The sequence below is a fragment of the Entelurus aequoreus genome, linkage group LG17 (genome assembly GCF_033978785.1).
Source record: "Entelurus aequoreus isolate RoL-2023_Sb linkage group LG17, RoL_Eaeq_v1.1, whole genome shotgun sequence".
In the NCBI taxonomy this organism is placed as follows: domain Eukaryota; kingdom Metazoa; phylum Chordata; class Actinopteri; order Syngnathiformes; family Syngnathidae; genus Entelurus; species Entelurus aequoreus.
The window spans coordinates 9,872,815-9,891,803 of record NC_084747.1 but is presented as its reverse complement, the minus strand read 5'-3'; the positions used below and the strand labels follow the sequence as shown (position 1 = coordinate 9,891,803).

At 41.4% G+C, this 18,989-nt stretch overlaps 2 protein-coding genes across 2 annotated transcripts in view; both read left to right on the top strand.

Annotated features, from left to right (window-relative positions):
* The window catches only part of LOC133632307 (gastrula zinc finger protein XlCGF17.1-like), a 607,858-nt gene that overhangs the window by 518,537 nt on the left and 70,332 nt on the right, over positions 1–18,989 (top strand). The gene's annotated exons all lie outside the window — the stretch shown is intronic.
* LOC133632338 (zinc finger protein OZF-like) lies at positions 165–17,353 on the top strand. The gene is made up of 2 exons (XM_062024720.1): positions 165–485; positions 15,518–17,353. The coding sequence occupies exons 1-2, from the start codon at positions 377–379 to the stop codon at positions 16,489–16,491; spliced, it is 1,083 nt and encodes a 360-aa protein (XP_061880704.1). The 5' UTR covers positions 165–376; the 3' UTR covers positions 16,492–17,353.

Below are 18,989 nucleotides of genomic sequence, written 5' to 3'. Positions count from 1 at the left end.
ATACATGTATTTCATGGATTCAACATAATAATGAACAATATTGTTAAAGTATATTCAAGGTATAAGCATATAATTTTGCAAAACGGTTGTTTAAGAAATAAACAGTAAAATGCTTTTATATTGAAAACCACGGCTGTAAAATAAAAAAAACCGGAAGTGGTTGACATTTGACGCATGCGCAAACAGACCAAGCAGCTCAAAGACTTTTGCAGGCGAACACGATGGCGGACTGAAGGGTTGTGGCTTCCTGAAGAACTTTCAAATGAACGATCTAACAGTTTTATAGATTCTTATATAATCGTCTTATTTAAAACCCTAGAAACAGAAGTTGATTTTGGAGTGTTACGTGAAGTGAAGATTGAAGACGTGATAGAAGATGGACGACTACTGCTATGCTAAGATGGCGACGTCCGCTAAAAGAGAACATGAAAGAGAATCTTCCAGCAAATCACCAACGGAGAAAAAGATAAAAACCGAGGATGAAGGTGAGTGTGTTGAAGTTTCGTCATTTTAAAGTGACTTCAAGCCCTGGAATGAGTGTTGATGAGAAATTAGCTGTTGAAGAATGTAAAGAAAGAGCCGCCATGATTGTTAGCTTGAAGAAGGCAGTGGAGTTCACATCAGAGGAGATGAAAGAATGCAAAAGTCAAATGAAGAAAGTGGAAGAGCAAAACAAGCGCTTGTGTAAAGAAAATAATGATGTGAAAGAAGAGATGTGAAGAGAAGACTGCACCACATGTCTACATCAACGTGCAGAGGATTGGAGGTCATAAAGAACAAGAATAATGTGATTACTCTCAACTTTGGATTATTGGGAAGTTCTCCACAAGTGTCACAGCTCATAACGTCAAAAAAAGTTACCAAAGCAAATGTAAATAGTTGGAATTTTTGTTTAATATGTTACAAAAAGAAACATGTTTTGCATCCATAAACGTTATGCAGTTAAAATATGTATTGTTAAATTGCAAAAAGTCAAAATGTCATTGTACATTTCTACAAGAAACTCATTTTTCAACGTGGACACTTCTTTCTTAATAACTTAAAACTAGAGATGTGCAATAATGGCTTTTTTGCCGATATCCGATATTGTCCAACTCTTCAAGATTCAAGATGCTTTATTATTGTCCATTCTTTAACATGTACAAGACACATAAGAACTGAAATTTTATTTTGGGCACAGTCCCACTAAGAGCAGACATACGTTACAGGGGAACAAGACGGGACCGCCAACGGATCGCCACTTACAGCGTTCCTTAAAAAAGGTGGGAAAAAGGTGATATTGGGAAAGGGGGAAGAGTAAAAAAAGTATCAGTCTAAGGCTGGACCCTCAGGAGGGGTCCAGACTGAGTCCTAGGAAAAAACCTCACATAGCATAGCACACATAAACATGATACATGTAATCACAACAACTCGCAACAGAGGGGGGGATTTGGGGCCCTGGAGGCCGGCTGCCGCTATAAAGCGCTACTCAGCCGTCCACAACCCGAAGAGGAATTAAGCAGTGGTAAAGGCGTTGATTGGGGGAGGGGCGGGTGCGTGCATGTATGCCCAATTAACTTGGGTGAGATGTTGAAATGTTTTTGTGGACTGGGGCCGGTCTCAAAGTTCGACACCAGGTGTTATTGGAAAAAAAAAGGAAGGTCAAAAGCGTCCATCGTTGAGGAGTCCTCGGGGGAGTTTTTCAGAACAGCCTGTTCCTGATATTGTCAAGGCCATTCGAGGGAGTCAAATCATAGATTAAGATGTTGTTTTCTTCGAGCAGTCAAAACAATAAAATGTCTGCTCTGTGTCCGTGCTGGTTCTCTCAAATTCAATTTAATTCTTCCTTCTCAGCAAGCTTCTCCAAGATGAAATAATTTTGCAATTCAAATCAGAAATCGCCACAGTCTGTGTTCCCACAGCCCGACCCAATCATTCCATTGCGATGAACAGCCAATTCCGCTATCAACCGATACCGATACATACAGTGGTGGAATTAACACATTATTATGCCTAATTTTGTTGTGCTGCCCCGCTGGATGCATTAAACAATGTAACTTTACCATGAATTGATTAACGTGGACCCCCGACTTAAACAAGTTGAAAAACTTATTGGGGTGTTACCATTTAGTGGTCAGTTGTACGGAATATGTACTGTGCAGTGCAATCTACTAATAAAAGTTCCAATCAATCAATCAAAAACAAGGTTTTCCCAAAATAAGAGAACAACTTCAACTCCAGTTATGGAAAAAAGTGCCAACATGGCACTGCCATATTTATTATTGAAGTCACAAAGTGCATTATTTTTTTTAACATGCCTCAAAACAGCAGCTTGGAATTTGGAACATGCTCTCCCTGAGATAATCCTGATAGCCACTACAACTATGGGAAATACTATACTTTGACTTTCACAAAGTGCGTTATTTAATTTTTTTTTTAAACATGCCTCAAAACAACAGCTCCAAAAACAATGAAGGCACACAGCTTCAGTCCAGAGTATACTGAAGCATACTTGCCAACCTTGACACCTCCCAATTCGGGAGATGGGGGGTGGGGTTTGGTGGTAGCAGGGGTGTATATTGTAGCGTCCCGGAAGAGTTAGTCCTGCAAGGGGTTCTGGGTATTTGTTCTGTTGTGTTTATGTTGTGTTACAGTGCAGATGTTCTCCCAAAATGTGTTTGTCATTCTTGTTTGGTGTGGGTTCACAGTGTGGCGCATATTTGTAACAGTGTTAAAGTTGTTTATACGGCTACCCTCGGTGTGACCTGTATGGCTGTTGACCAAGTATGGCTTGCATTCACTTAAGTGTGTGTAAAAGCAGCATATATTATGTGACTGGGCCGGCACGCTGTTTGTATGGAGGAAAAGCGGACGTGACGACAGGTTGTAGAGGACGCTAAAGGCAGTGCCTTCAAGGCATGCCCCCAATAATGTTGTCTGGGTGGAAATTGGGAGAAATTCGGGAGAATGGTTGCCCCGGGAGATTTTCGGGAGGGGCACTGAAATTCGGGAGTATCCCGGGAAAATCGGGAGGTTGAAACCGATACCGATAATTTACGATATTACATTTTAAAGCATTTATCGGCCGATAATATCGGACATCTCTACTTACAACTAAGCAGAATTGGTTTTCATATGCTAAGACATGCACCTGGGGATAGGCCCCTCCCACCTCCAAAGACATGTACCTGGCGATAGGCCCCTCCCACCTCCAAAGACATGCACCTGGGGATAGGTTGATTGGCAACACTAAATGGTCCCTAGTGTGTGAATGTGAGTGTGAATGTTGTCTGTCTATCTGTGTTGGTCCTGCGATGAGGTGGCGACTTGTCCAGGGTGTACCCGGTCTACCGCCCCTGTACAGCTGGGATAGGCTCCAGTGGCCCGCGCTACCCCGGAAGGCAGTGTTTTTCAACCTTTTTTGAGCCAAGGCACGTTTTTTTTCATTGAAAAAATCCAGGGGCACACCACCAGCAGAACATGTTGAAAACGAAACTCAATAATCTATATCAGGGATCCCCAAACTTTTTGACCCATGGGCTGCGTTGGGTTACAAGAATAATAATAATTTTAAAAAAAAAATACAAAAAAATATATATATATATATATATATATATATATATATATATATATATATATATATATATATATATATATATATATATTTTTTTTTTTTAACTTGGGACTTCCCGCGGGCCGGATTTTGGACGTTGACCGGCCGGATCCAACCATAGTTTGGGGACCCCCGGTCTATATTGACAATATAAAGTTGTCATCAAATACCTGACGCACTTGTTAGATATGAATTCAAACCATAACCATCCATGCATCATTAATTATCTTGTCTCAAAGTAGGCTTACGAAGCATTTAGCTACCTGCTGCCACCTACTGATATGGAAGAGTATTACATGGTTACTCTGCTGACCTCTAGACCAGTGTTTTTCAACCACTGTGCCGCGGCACATTAGTGTGCCGTGAGATACCGTCTGGTGTGCCGTGGGAGATTATCTAATTTCACCTATTTGGGTTAAAAATATTGTTTGCAAACCAGTAATTATAGTCAGCAAATGATGTGTTGTTGTTGAGTGTCGGTGCTGTCTAGAGCTCGGCAGAGTAACCGTGTAATACTCTTCCATATCAGTAGGTGGCAGCAGGTAGCTAATTGCTTTGTAGACGTCGGAAACAGCGGGAGGCAGTGTGCAGGTAAAAAGGTATCTAATGCTTAAACCAAAAATGAACAAAAGGTGAGTGCCCCCAAGAAAAGGCATTGAAGCTTAGGGAAGGCTACGCAGAACTAAACTAAAACTGAACTGGCTACAAAGTCAACAAAAACAGAATGCTAATAGCCAAGATGGCGGCGCTTCAAGGCAGCAGCTTCTTGCGAGCGCTCCTGGAAGTGTAGACCGATTTGGCAAAAACACCCGTCAATTCAGTCAATTTCATGGTTCGCTCACAGCGTGTTCACTCCGTGATCACTTACGACCGACTTACGATTCTGGATGTGGAGAGATCGGGCCATTTTGGGCTGAAAGATGCGTGTACGGTGGACCTACTCGCTAACTTGGGAATTCTTCGCGAGCTACATCCAGCAGTGGCCTTTGAAGCAGCGGCGTCCACTACCAGCGGAGACCGTCAACGAAAGAGACGTAAGCGATGCGCTCGGAAGCAGAAGTGGGGGTGTAGGGCGGGGCTAACAACAAAGCTAAATGCGTTGTTGTTAGCGGGGCTAACGAAAAAGCTAAATGCTAATCCACAAAGAAGCGCTAATAAGGAGTCTGTTAAGCCAGAACTAGCCAGCGCCAGGCTGGATAATCCCTGCACACATAGCAATTCTCTTAGAATATTATACAACTCACATAATGTTTTTTCTGCGTCAGAGGTGGACATGCATTTTACTAAGGTGGCAAACAATCTAAAAATTCCTGTCATATCAATTCCTAGATATGGTCGAAATTATTTAAAGTGCACTACGCATAATAAACGTAACATTATTAATATTGCTACTACGGATACTTTCAACAAAAACTCCTCATAACAGCCCACTACCTATAATATGGGCTTTTTAAACATAAGGTAATTGTCTTCCAAAACGTTATTAGTTAATGAAGTCATTAGAGACAACAATCTTGATGTCGTTGGTCTAGCCGAGACCTGGCTCAAACCAGACGAATTTTTTGCGCTGGGTGAGGCGTCTCCTCCTGGCTATACGGGAACGCATATTGCCCGTCCCATTAAAAGGGGTGGGGATGTTGCACTAATATACAACAAAAACTTTAGCCTTACCTCGGACCTAAATAATAAATATAACTCGTTTGAGGTGCTTACTGTGAGGTTTGTCACACCGCTGCCTCTGCACCTGGCTGTCATCTACCGCCCCCCAGGGCCCTATTCGGACTTTATCAATGAATTTTCAGAGTTCGTTGCTGATCTAGTGACGCACGCCGACAATATAATCATAATGGGAGACTTTAACATCCATATGAATACCCCATCGGACCCTCCATGCGTGGTGCTCCAGACTATAATTGATAGCTGTGGTCTTACACAAATAATAAATGAACCCACGCATCGCAACGGTAATACGTCAGGGGTGTCATCACCTCTAAAGTTACGATACTCCCGTACACTAAAGTAATGTCCGATCATTACCTTATAAAATTCGAAGTTCTGACTCATTGTCAACAAACTAATAATAATAATAATAACTACTATAGCAGCCGCAACATTAATGCTGCCACAACGACGACTCTTACTGACCTACTGCCTTCGGTAATGGCACCATTCCCAAATTATGTGGGCTCTATTGATAACCTCACTAACAGCTTTAACGACGCCCTGCGCGACACCATTGATAGTGTAGCACCGCTAAAGCTAAAAAGGGCCCCTAAAAGGCGTACCCCATGGTTTACGGAAGAAACTAAAGCCCAGAAATTATCATGTAGAAAGCTGGAACGCAAATGGCGTGCGACTAAACTTGAGGTTTTCCATCAAGCATGGAGTGATAGTTTAATAACTTATAAACGCATGCTTACCTCAGCTAAAGCTAAATATTACTCAAATCTCATCCACCTCAACAATAATGATCCTAAATTTTTGTTTAGTACAGTAGCATCGCTAACCCAACAAGGGACTCCTCCCAGTAGCTCCACCCACTCAGCAGATGACTTTATGAATTTCTTTAATAAGAAAATTGAAGTAATTAGAAAAGAGATTAAAGACAATGCATCTCAGCTACAACTGGGTTCTATTAACACAAATACGACTGTATATACGACGGACACTGCCCTCCAAAATAGTTTCTCCCTCTTTGATGAAATAACATTGGAGGAATTGTTAAAATGTGTAAATGGGACAAAACAAACAACATGTTTACTTGACCCAATTCCTGGGAAACTTATCAAGGAGCTTTTTGTTTTATTAGGTCCATCAGTGTTAAATATTATAAACTTATCACTTTCCTCTGGTACTGTTCCCCTAGCATTCAAAAAAGCGGTTATTCATCCTCTACTCAAAAGACCTAACCTCGATCCTGACCTCATGATGAACTACCGGCCGGTGTCCCACCTTCCGTTTATCTCGAAAATTCTCGAAAAAATTGTAGCACAGCAGCTAAATGAACACTTAGCGTCTAACAATCTCTGTGAACCTTTTCAATCCGGTTTCAGGGCAAATCACTCTACGGAGACAGCCCTCGCAAAAATGACTAATGATCTATTGCTAACGATGGATTCTGATGCGTCATCTATGTTGCCGCTTCTTGATCTTAGCGCCGCTTTCGATACTGTTGATCATAATATTTTATTAGAGCGTATCAAAACGCGTATTGGGATGTCAGACTTAGCCTTGTCTTGGTTTAACTCTTATCTTACTGACAGGATGCAGTGTGTCTCCCATAATAATGTGACCTCGGACTATGTTAAGGTAACGTGCGGAGTTCCCCAGGGTTCGGTTCTTGGCCCTGCACTCTTTAGTATTTACATGCTGCCGCCAGGTGACATCATACGCAAATACGGTGTTAGCTTTCACTGTTATGCTGATGACACCCGACTCTACATGCCCCTAAAGTTGACCAACACGCCGGATTGTTGTCAGCTGGAGGCGTGTCTTAATGAAATTAAACAATGGATGTCTGCTAACTTTTTGCAACTCAACGCTAAGAAAACGGAAATGCTGATTATCGGTCCTGCTCAACACCGACATCTATTTAATAATACCACCTTAACATTTGACAACCAAACAATTAAACAAGGCGACTCGGTAAAGAATCTGGGTATTATCTTCCACCCAACTCTCTCGTTTGAGTCACACATTAAGAGTGTTACTAAAACGGCCTTCTTTCATCTCCGTAATATCGCTAAAATTAGTTCCATCTTGTCCACAAGCGATGCTGAGATCATTATCCATGCGTTCGTTACATCTCGTCTCGATTACTGTAACGTTTTATTTTCGGGCCTCCCTATGTCTAGCATTAAAAGATTACAGATGGTACAAAATGCGGCTGCTAGACTTTTGACAAAAACAAGAAAGTTTGATCACATTACGCCTATACTGGCTCACTTGCACGGGCTTCCTGTGCACCTAAGATGCGACTTTAAGGTTTTACTACTTACGTATAAAATACTACACGGTCAAGCTCCTGCCTATCTTGCCGATTGTATTGTACCATATGTCCCGGCAAGAAATCTGCGTTCAAAGAACTCCGGCTTATTAGTGATTCCCAGAGCCCAAAAAAAGTCTGCGGGCTATAGAGCGTTTTCTATTCGGGCTCCAATACTATGGAATGCCCTCCCGGTAACAGTTAGAGATGCTACCTCAGTAGAAGCATTTAAGTCTCATCTTAAAACTCATTTGTATACTCTAGCCTTTAAATAGACTCCCTTTTTAGACCAGTTGATCTGCTGTTTCTTTTCTTTTCTACTCTGCTAGCCGCTAGCCTGTTCATCGGATGGGGACATCTCTACGCTTCTGACCCGTCTCCGCTCGGGATGGTTCCTGCTGGCCCCACCATGGACTGGACTTTCGCTGATGTGTTGGACTTTCACAATATTATGTCAGACCCACTCGACATCCATTGCTTTCGGTCTCCCCTAGAGGGGGGGGGGGGGGGGGGGGGGGGGGGTTACCTCTCCAAGGTTTCTCATAGTCATTCACATTGACGTCCCACTGGGGTGAGTTTTCCTTGCCCGTATGTGGGCTCTGTACCGAGGATGTCGTTGTGGCTTGTACAGCCCTTTGAGACACTTGTGATTTAGGGCTATATAAATAAACATTGATTGATTGATTGATTGAATGCTGGACGACAGCAAAGACTTACTGTGGAGCAAAGACGGCGTCCGCAAAGTACATCCGAACATGACATGACAATCAACAATGTCCCCACAAAGAAGGATAAAAACAACTGAAATATTCTTGGTTGCTAAAACAAAGTAGATGCGGGAAATATCGCTCAAAGGAAGACATGAAACTGCTACAGGAAGATACCAAAAAAAGAGAAAAAGCCACCAAAATATGAGCGCCAGACAAGAAGTAAAACACTACACACAGGAAAACAGCAATAAAACTCCAACTAAGTCAGGGTGTGATGTGACAGGTGGTGACAGTACACCTACTTTGAGACAAGAGCTATATTGATGCATGCTTGGTTATGCTTTAAAGTCATATCCAACAATTGCGACAACGACTTTTTACTGTCAACTGAGTTTTGTTTTTTAATGATTTCTGCTGGTGGTGTGCCTCCGCATTTTTTCAACAGAAAAAATGTGCCTTGGCTCAAAAAAGGTTGAAAAACACTGATGTAGACCACATCACATGTTAGGTAGACCACATCACATGTTATGTAGACCACATCACATGTTAGGTAGACTACATCACATGTTAGGTAGACCACATCACATGTTAGGTAGACATCACATGTTAGGTGGACTACATCACATGTTAGGTGGACCACATCACATGTTAGGTGGACCACATTACATGTTAGGTGGACCACATTACATGTTAGGTAGACCACATAACATGTTATGTAGACCACATCACATGTTAGGTAGACCACATCACATGTTATGTAGACTACATCACATGTTAGGTAGACCACATCACATGTTATGTAGACATCACATGTTAGGTGGACTACATCACATGTTAGGTGGACCACATCACATGTTAGGTGGACTACATCACATGTTAGGTGGACCACATCACATGTTAGGTGGACTACATCACATGTTAGGTGGACCACATCACATGTTAGGTGGACCACATTACATGTTAGGTAGACCACAACACATGTTAGGTAGACCACATCACATGTTAGGTGGACCACATCACATGTTAGGTAGACCACATCACATGTTAGGTGGACCACATCACATGTTATGTGGACCACATCACATGTTAGATAGACCACATCACATGTTAGGTAGACCACATTACATGTTAGGTAGACCACATCACATGTTAGGTAGACCACATCACATGTTAAGTAGACCACATCACATGTTATGTAGACCACATCACATGTTAGGTAGACCACATCACATGTTAGGTAGACCACATCACATGTTAGGTGGACCACATTACATGCTAGGTAGACCACATCACATGTTAGGTAGACCACATCACATGTAAGGTAGACCACATCACATGTTATGTAGACCACATCACATGTTAGGTAGACCACATCACATGTTAAGTAGACCACATCACATGTTATGTAGACCACATCACATGTTAGGTAGACCACATCACATGTTATGTAGACCACATCACATGTTAGGTAGACCACATCACATGTTAGGTAGACCACATCACATGTTAGGTAGACCACATCACATGTTGGGTAGACCACATCACATGTTGGGTAGACCACATCACATGTTAGGTAGACCACATCGCATGTTAGGTAGACCACATCGCATGTTAGGTAGACCACATCACATGTTAGGTGGACCACATTACATGCTAGGTAGACCACATCACATGTTAGGTAGACCACATCACATGTAAGGTAGACCACATCACATGTTATGTAGACCACATCACATGTTAGGTAGACCACATCACATGTTAAGTAGACCACATCACATGTTATGTAGACCACATCACATGTTAGGTAGACCACATCACATGTTAGGTAGACCACATCACATGTTAGGTAGACCACATCACATGTTGGGTAGACCACATCACATGTTGGGTAGACCACATCACATGTTAGGTAGACCACATAACATGTTATGTAGACCACATCACATGTTAGGTAGACCACATCACATGTTATGTAGACTACATCACATGTTAGGTAGACCACATCACATGTTATGTAGACATCACATGTTAGGTGGACTACATCACATGTTAGGTGGACCACATCACATGTTAGGTGGACTACATCACATGTTAGGTGGACCACATCACATGTTAGGTGGACTACATCACATGTTAGGTGGACCACATCACATGTTAGGTGGACCACATTACATGTTAGGTAGACCACAACACATGTTAGGTAGACCACATCACATGTTAGGTGGACCACATCACATGTTAGGTAGACCACATCACATGTTAGGTGGACCACATCACATGTTATGTGGACCACATCACATGTTAGATAGACCACATCACATGTTAGGTAGACCACATTACATGTTAGGTAGACCACATCACATGTTAGGTAGACCACATCACATGTTAAGTAGACCACATCACATGTTATGTAGACCACATCACATGTTAGGTAGACCACATCACATGTTAGGTAGACCACATCACATGTTAGGTGGACCACATTACATGCTAGGTAGACCACATCACATGTTAGGTAGACCACATCACATGTAAGGTAGACCACATCACATGTTATGTAGACCACATCACATGTTAGGTAGACCACATCACATGTTAAGTAGACCACATCACATGTTATGTAGACCACATCACATGTTAGGTAGACCACATCACATGTTATGTAGACCACATCACATGTTAGGTAGACCACATCACATGTTAGGTAGACCACATCACATGTTAGGTAGACCACATCACATGTTGGGTAGACCACATCACATGTTGGGTAGACCACATCACATGTTAGGTAGACCACATCGCATGTTAGGTAGACCACATCGCATGTTAGGTAGACCACATCACATGTTAGGTGGACCACATTACATGCTAGGTAGACCACATCACATGTTAGGTAGACCACATCACATGTAAGGTAGACCACATCACATGTTATGTAGACCACATCACATGTTAGGTAGACCACATCACATGTTAAGTAGACCACATCACATGTTATGTAGACCACATCACATGTTAGGTAGACCACATCACATGTTAGGTAGACCACATCACATGTTAGGTAGACCACATCACATGTTGGGTAGACCACATCACATGTTGGGTAGACCACATCACATGTTAGGTAGACCACATCACATGTTAGGTAGACCACATCACATGTTAGGTAGACCACATCACATGTTAGGTAGACCACATCACATGTAAGGTAGACCACATCACATGTTAGGTAGACCACATCACATGTTAGGTAGACCACATCACATGTTAGGTGGACCACATTACATGCTAGGTAGACCACATCACATGTTAGGTAGACCACATCACATGTAAGGTAGACCACATCACATGTTATGTAGACCACATCACATGTTAGGTAGACCACATCACATGTTAAGTAGACCACATCACATGTAAGGTAGACCACATCACATGTTATGTAGACCACATCACATGTTAGGTAGACCACATCACATGTTATGTAGACCACATCACATGTTATGTAGACCACATCACATGTTAGGTAGACCACATCACATGTTATGTAGACCACATCACATGTTAGGTAGACCACATCACATGTTAGGTAGACCACATCACATGTTAGGTCAGGGGTCGGCAACCCAAAATGTTGAAAGAGCCATATTGGACCAAAAATACAAAAACAAATCTGTCTGGAGCCGCAAAAAATGAAAAGCCATATTACATACAGATAGTGTGTCATGAGATATAAATGTAATTAAGAGGACTTAAAGGAAACTAAATGAGCTCAAATATAGCTACAAATGAGGCATAATGATGCAATATGTACATATAGCTAGCCTAAATAGCATGTTAGCATCGATTAGCTTGCAGTCATGCAGTGACCAAATATGTCTGATTATCACTCCACACAAGTCAATAACATCAACAAAACTCACCTTTGTGCATTCATGCCCAACGTTAAAAGTGTGGTGGACAAAATGAGATAGAAAAAGTGGCATAAAACACGTCCTAGAAAGTCGGAGAAAGTTATACATGGAAACAAACTATACGGCGAGTTCAAGGACCGCCAAAATTAGTAGGACAAAACGGCACTCGCCAAATACTGGAATCAGTGAAGCATGTTTAATATAAACAGTGTGCTTTATAACAATTAGCGAGGTTTATGTCATGTTTGTCCTCCCACAGAAAACATTCTGAAACAAAAAAATGGATTTTTTTCCCCTCATCTTTTTCCATTCTTCATACATTTTTGAAAAATCTCCAGAGAGCCACTAGGGCGGCGCCAAAGAGCCACATGCGGCTCTAGAGCCGCGGGTTGCCGACCCCCGTGTTAGGTGGACCACATCACATGTTAGGTAGACCACATCACATGTTATGTAGACATCACATGTTAGGTGGACTACATCACATGTTAGGTGGACCACATCACATGTTAGGTAGACATCACATGTTAGGTGGACTACATCACATGTTAGGTGGACCACATCACATGTTAGGTAGACCACATCACATGTTAGGTGGACCACATTACATGTTAGGTAGACCACATCAAATGTTAGGTAGACCACATCACATGTTAGGTGGACCACATCACATGTTAGGTAGACCACATCACATGTTAGGTGGACTACATCACATGTTAGGTGGACCACATCACATGTTAGGTAGACCACATCACATGTTAGGTGGACCACATTACATGTTAGGTAGACCACATCACATGTTATGTAGACCACATCACATGTTAGGTAGACCACATCACATGTTAGGTAGACCACATCACATGTTAGGTAGACCACATCACATGTTAGGTGGACCACATCACATGTTGGGTAGACCACATCACATGTTAGGTAGACCACATCACATGTTATGTAGACCACATCACATGTTAGGTAGACCACATCACATGTTAGGTAGACCACATCACATGTTAGGTAGACCACATCACATGTTAGGTGGACCACATCACATGTTGGGTAGACCACATCACATGTTGGGTAGACCACATCACATGTTGGGTAGACCACATCACATGTTAGGTAGACCACATCACATGTTAGGTGGACCACATCACATGTTATGTAGACCACATCACATGTTATGTAGACCACATCACATATTAGGTAGACCACATCACATGTTAGGTAGACCACATCACATGTTATGTAGACCACATCACATGTTAGGTAGACCACATCACATGTTATGTAGACCACATCACATGTTAGGTAGACCACATCACATGTTATGTAGACCACATCACATGTTAGGTAGACCACATCACATGTTAGGTGGACCACATCACATGTTAGGGAGACCACATCACATGTTAGGTAGACCACATCACATATTAGGTAGACCACATCACATGTTAGGTAGACCACATCACATGTTATGTAGACCACATCACATGTTAGGTAGACCGCATCACATGTTATGTAGACCACATCACATGTTAGGTAGACCACATCACATGTTAGGTAGACCACCTCACATGTTATGTAGACCACATCACATGTTGGGTAGACCACATCACATGTTAGATAGACCACATCACATGTTAGGTGGACCACATTACATGTTAGGGAGACCACATCACATGTTAGGTGGACCACATCACATGTTATGTAGACCACATCACATGTTATGTAGACCACATCACATGTTAGGTGGACCACATCACATGTTAGGTGGACCACATCACATGTTAGGTAGACCACATCACATGTTATGTGGACCACATCACATGTTATGTGGACCACATCGCATGTTAGGTAGACCACATCACATGTTAGGTAGACCACATCACATGTTAGGTGGACCACATCACATGTTAGGTAGACCACATCACATGTTAGGTGGACCACATCACATGTTATGTAGACCACATCACATGTTATGTAGACCACATCACATGTTATGTGGACCACATCACATGTTAGGTGGACCACATTACATGTTAGGTAGACCACATCACATGTTATGTAGACCACATCACATGTTAGGTAGACCACATCACATGTTAGGTAGACCACATCACATGTTAGGTAGACCACATCACATGTTAGGTGGACCACATCACATGTTAGGTAGACCACATCACATGTTAGGTAGACCACATCACATGTTAGGTAGACCACATTACATGTTAGGTAGACCACATCACATGTTAGGTAGACCACATCACATGTTAGGTAGACCACATCACATGTTATGTAGACCACATCACATGTTAGGTAGACCACATCACATGTTAGGTAGACCACATCACATGTTATGTAGACCACATCACATATTAGGTAGACCACATCACATGTTAGGTAGACCACAAAGAAGTCTTTCAGACCCCTTTAGGCTCAAGGCATTAGAGCCGACCTTCATCCGGTATAATTGTATTGTTGTTGTTTTTTTCATTTTATACCAAACTGTAATGTTGCTTGAAGATGATTCCTCCATGTGTATAAACATAATGTACCTGCCTTTATGTGCTTAGTTGTACCACCAACATCATTTAAAGTAAATAATATTATGATATTTTTCTACATGTAAAAGACTTCCTTGTGGTCTACATAGCATGTGATGGTGGTTCTTTGGTCAAAATGTTGCATAGATGATGTTTTACAGACCGTCTTCAAGCCGCTTTCTGACCGTCTCTTCAGGATGCGCCGTTTTGTGGGCGGTCTTATTTACGTGCCTCCACTTTGACCACAAGGAAGTGTTTTACATTTAGAAAAAAATAATAATAAAATGACCCCTTTATTGCACCCTATAATCCGGTGCACCTTTTGTATGAAAATAAACCTGACTAGACCCACTCATCTGCAGTGCGCCTAATAATCCGGTGCGCCCTATGGTCCGAAAAATACGGTATAGCCTTTCAAATGCGATAAACGTGTGTTTCCCTCATATTTTAACATTGTAATTAGAATGTAAACTTTTAAATCTCCAAGTTAAATACAACAAATAATACCAATGAACAACAATTTATCTGTTGGAAAAATGTTTCACTTGAATAAAAATCACAACCAAAAGCAATAAAATAGGATCTGTCTCTGTTAAGAAGAGGGTTGGGGGGCTCTAAAATATACACCAACCAAACAAACAATACATTTTATGGCTACAAAAGTATTGACAAACAAAGTTGCACTTGAACATGTAGGGGGAGGTAGGAAGTGTGGAACAAGTTCAAGGAGAAACATCTAATGGATCATGTCTGAGCTAAAGTGGGTTTGTGTCCTGCAGACGTGCAGCAGCTGATTGGTCATCCAGAAGAACTTCTCCCCCAGCCGCAGGGTGATGGCTCCACTTTGAAGCAAGAGCGTCCATGGCCCTCCCACGTTAAAGAGGAAGAGGAGGAATTATGGATAACGCAGGAGACTGATCTCACCAAGTTGCCGCTGACTGTTGTCTCTGTGAAGACTGAAGATGATGAAGAGAAACCACAAGTAGACAACCTCTTAGCTCCACTATCAGATAGTGAGGCTGAAGACGATGTTGACGAACCTTTGAGCAGCGATACAGACTGTGAAGGTGATATGAATTCTAATACTGACAACAAACATTCTGGTTGCTCTGCAAAAAAGAGAAGTAAAACATGTTTGAGCTGCTCAGTTTGTGCTAAAAGCTTTACTCAGAAGAGCAATTTGACTAAACACGTGAGAACACACACGGGAGAAAAACCATTTGTTTGTCCAGTTTGTGGTAAAACATTTTCTCAAAAGACCAATTTGACCAGGCACATGAAAACGCACACAAGAGAAAAACCGTTTAATTGTTCAGTTTGCGTTCAAGTTTTTTCCTATGAGGCACATTTGAAAGCGCACATGAGAACACACACGGGAAAGAAACGATTCATTTGTTCAGTTTGTGGTAAGAAAAGTTCTCTCAAGACCCATTTGACAGCACACATGAGAACACACACAGGAGAGAAACCTTTTATATGTTCAGTCTGTGGGCAAAAATTTTCTCAAAATGCCCATTTGACTGCACACTCGAGAACGCACACAGGAGAGAAACCATTTGATTGTTCAGTTTGCGGCAAAAGTTTTTCTCAAAAGGCCTATTTGGCGTCACACATGAGAACACACACGGGAGAGAAACCGTTTGATTGTTCAGTTTGCGGCAAAAGTTTTTCTCTAAAGCAATCTTTGACTCGACACATGAGAGTTCACGCGGGAGAAATGCCTGGCAAGTACACTTACATTAAACTTTGTTAGTGCTAACATTTTGACGCCAAACTATCTAAAAGGATCTTTACATCGTGTGCATTTTAACTCGTTACATTCTGAGATAATCCGTAGAAGCAAACTGAGCATGAACTCGATTTTTTTCTGACAGCAGCTACACAACTTGCATTGTTAAGAGATCAACATGGATGGGGTTTCCCTCACCTTTCTTATGGATTACAGAAGTGTACATCAATGATCATGAAATGGTGTTTGTGTTGTGAGAATGAGAATGTGAGTATACGCTGCAGGCCAAAGTGGCCCAAATCTGATTTTTTATTTTTTTTTATCTGATTTTTTCCCACCTGGCTGTTTACACTGCAAGTGAAATGTGATTTTTATCAGACTCCAGTGTACACACCAATATGGCTTCAACTTCACTTGCATGCAGAGTGCAACAAAGTGAAAACAAAAGAAGTTAACCGGGAGGAAGTTGCCACTACTACAAAATAAAATAAAAGTTAATAAAAAACTTTCTTTACGTGAAAATAAATTAAAGTGATATAATATATGAATGGATGTATATAGTGTGATATGTTTGGGAGAGTTCTAATCTTTTAATGGTTGTTAGAGGAGACATCAGCGTGGATCTACAGGAGCTTTATTTTTCAACTCACAGCATCAATTCCGGTCCTTCAACAATCGCTATTTCTTTGGAATTAAAATATATATTAATATATTACATATAGCCTATTATTTGCTCACTATTGACTAATCATGCATCGAAAATGTGGTCGTCTTAACCCTTGTGTGGTGTTGGGGTCTGTGGGACCCGTTTTAATTTTTTATTAAAAGAAAAATGATACAATTAATTAATTTTTCAAACTGAGACTCACTGACTTTGGCTCATTTTCTGTGAAGAACATATATCAGAATACATATTTAATGACCACACACCATACACCCCCCATACACATTTCTATTACATATAAGATGTCCGGGTCCACTGGACCCGGGGCTAATAGAAGTGTGGAAATTGATGTTCTGTGTACCACACGCATACACCCACACACACACACACACACACACACACACAGCAGGCCTCGACAGGAGGAGGACAGAGTGTAGGTACACAGAACATCAGAGGGTCAAATGTGCGAGAAAATGAGAGCAGACAGTGTTGACAAACAATGTTGCAACCTTGTGTGGGAACCGCAGGTGTAGAAGCACAAAAGAAGAATCCCTGTGGGATGCAGAAACTGGCAGAGAAATTTTCCGTGCAACGTTCATATTGTTGTTACTCAGCCAGCGTTTGTGGGTCTGATGGACCCGTTGCATTTTGTGGCTTTTAATGCCTCACAATCAAACACTTTTATGTTCAAATACTGAACAGATGTTTATCGGGATAAGGTAAACATCTGTTCAGTATTTTAACATAAAAGTGTTTGATTGTGAGGCGTTAAAAGCCACAGAATGCAACGGGTCCATCAGACCCACAAATGCTGGCTGAGTAACAACAATATGAACATTACACAAGGGTTAAATAGACATTGCTCACCGAAACCGGATGTGGTGGTGAAATATCCACTTCCGCTGGCGACTGCGTCTTTCCTTGCGCACGCGAGTGACGTAGCTGACGAAACAGTCACCTTCGAGTCGCATTGCGTTTAGACTGAAGTCACATTTGAAAACATTAGATTTGAAGCATTTTGGAGTGTTTAAACTGGCAAAAAGACTCAGGTCTGTGTCACTTAAGGGCAAAATAAATCAGGTTTGGTGTGCAGTTTTAATGTAGTTGTATAATATAGTCGTGTTGTACATGCACACAGAGTGTAAGTTATCTTCAACAACACTTGCATTTGTTTTAATACAGAAATAAGAACTGTCACGTGACACAAACATAATATTAGGGAGACCATAACAATGTGATATCCTCTTTTGGGACATAAGACTTTTTATTATTTGTTTTTTTTCTTTGTTGTGACCCTTTTTATAAAAAAAAAAACCTCAAATATACCTGACCACAGCTGACCCAAACATTGAATAACAATCTTATGTAAAGATAAGCAAAATTAATAATTATTTTTGAGGCCCCTGTATATCATATGTTTGATCAGTCAGTACTAGTGTAAATTTGTAGCAGAGCAATGACGTAATGCTGACTATATATGGACATGATGAATATGTGTTGAAGCAACGTGACACCAGTGTAATTATATTAACTAAATAACTGAAGAAGAAGGTCACACACTAATTTGGGTGGCTCCTTGCGGTGCAGAAAAAGGAAAAACGGTGACAGTAAGCACAGGGAAAGGTATGCAACATGGGGGTACAAAGAACAAAAAGCAAAACAATGGCAACCAGGGACAGGTGTGTCCTGATTGCCAATCGGGGACAGGTAAGGGAGACAGTAGAAGTTGTGACAGAAAGGAAGCAAACGGGACATGGAAACTAAAAATAAGAGTGTTGGTCAGGAGATAAAACAAAATACCAGAAACTAATAATAATTTTCATGAGATACAAAATAGACTGGAAGGATTTTCAGAAAA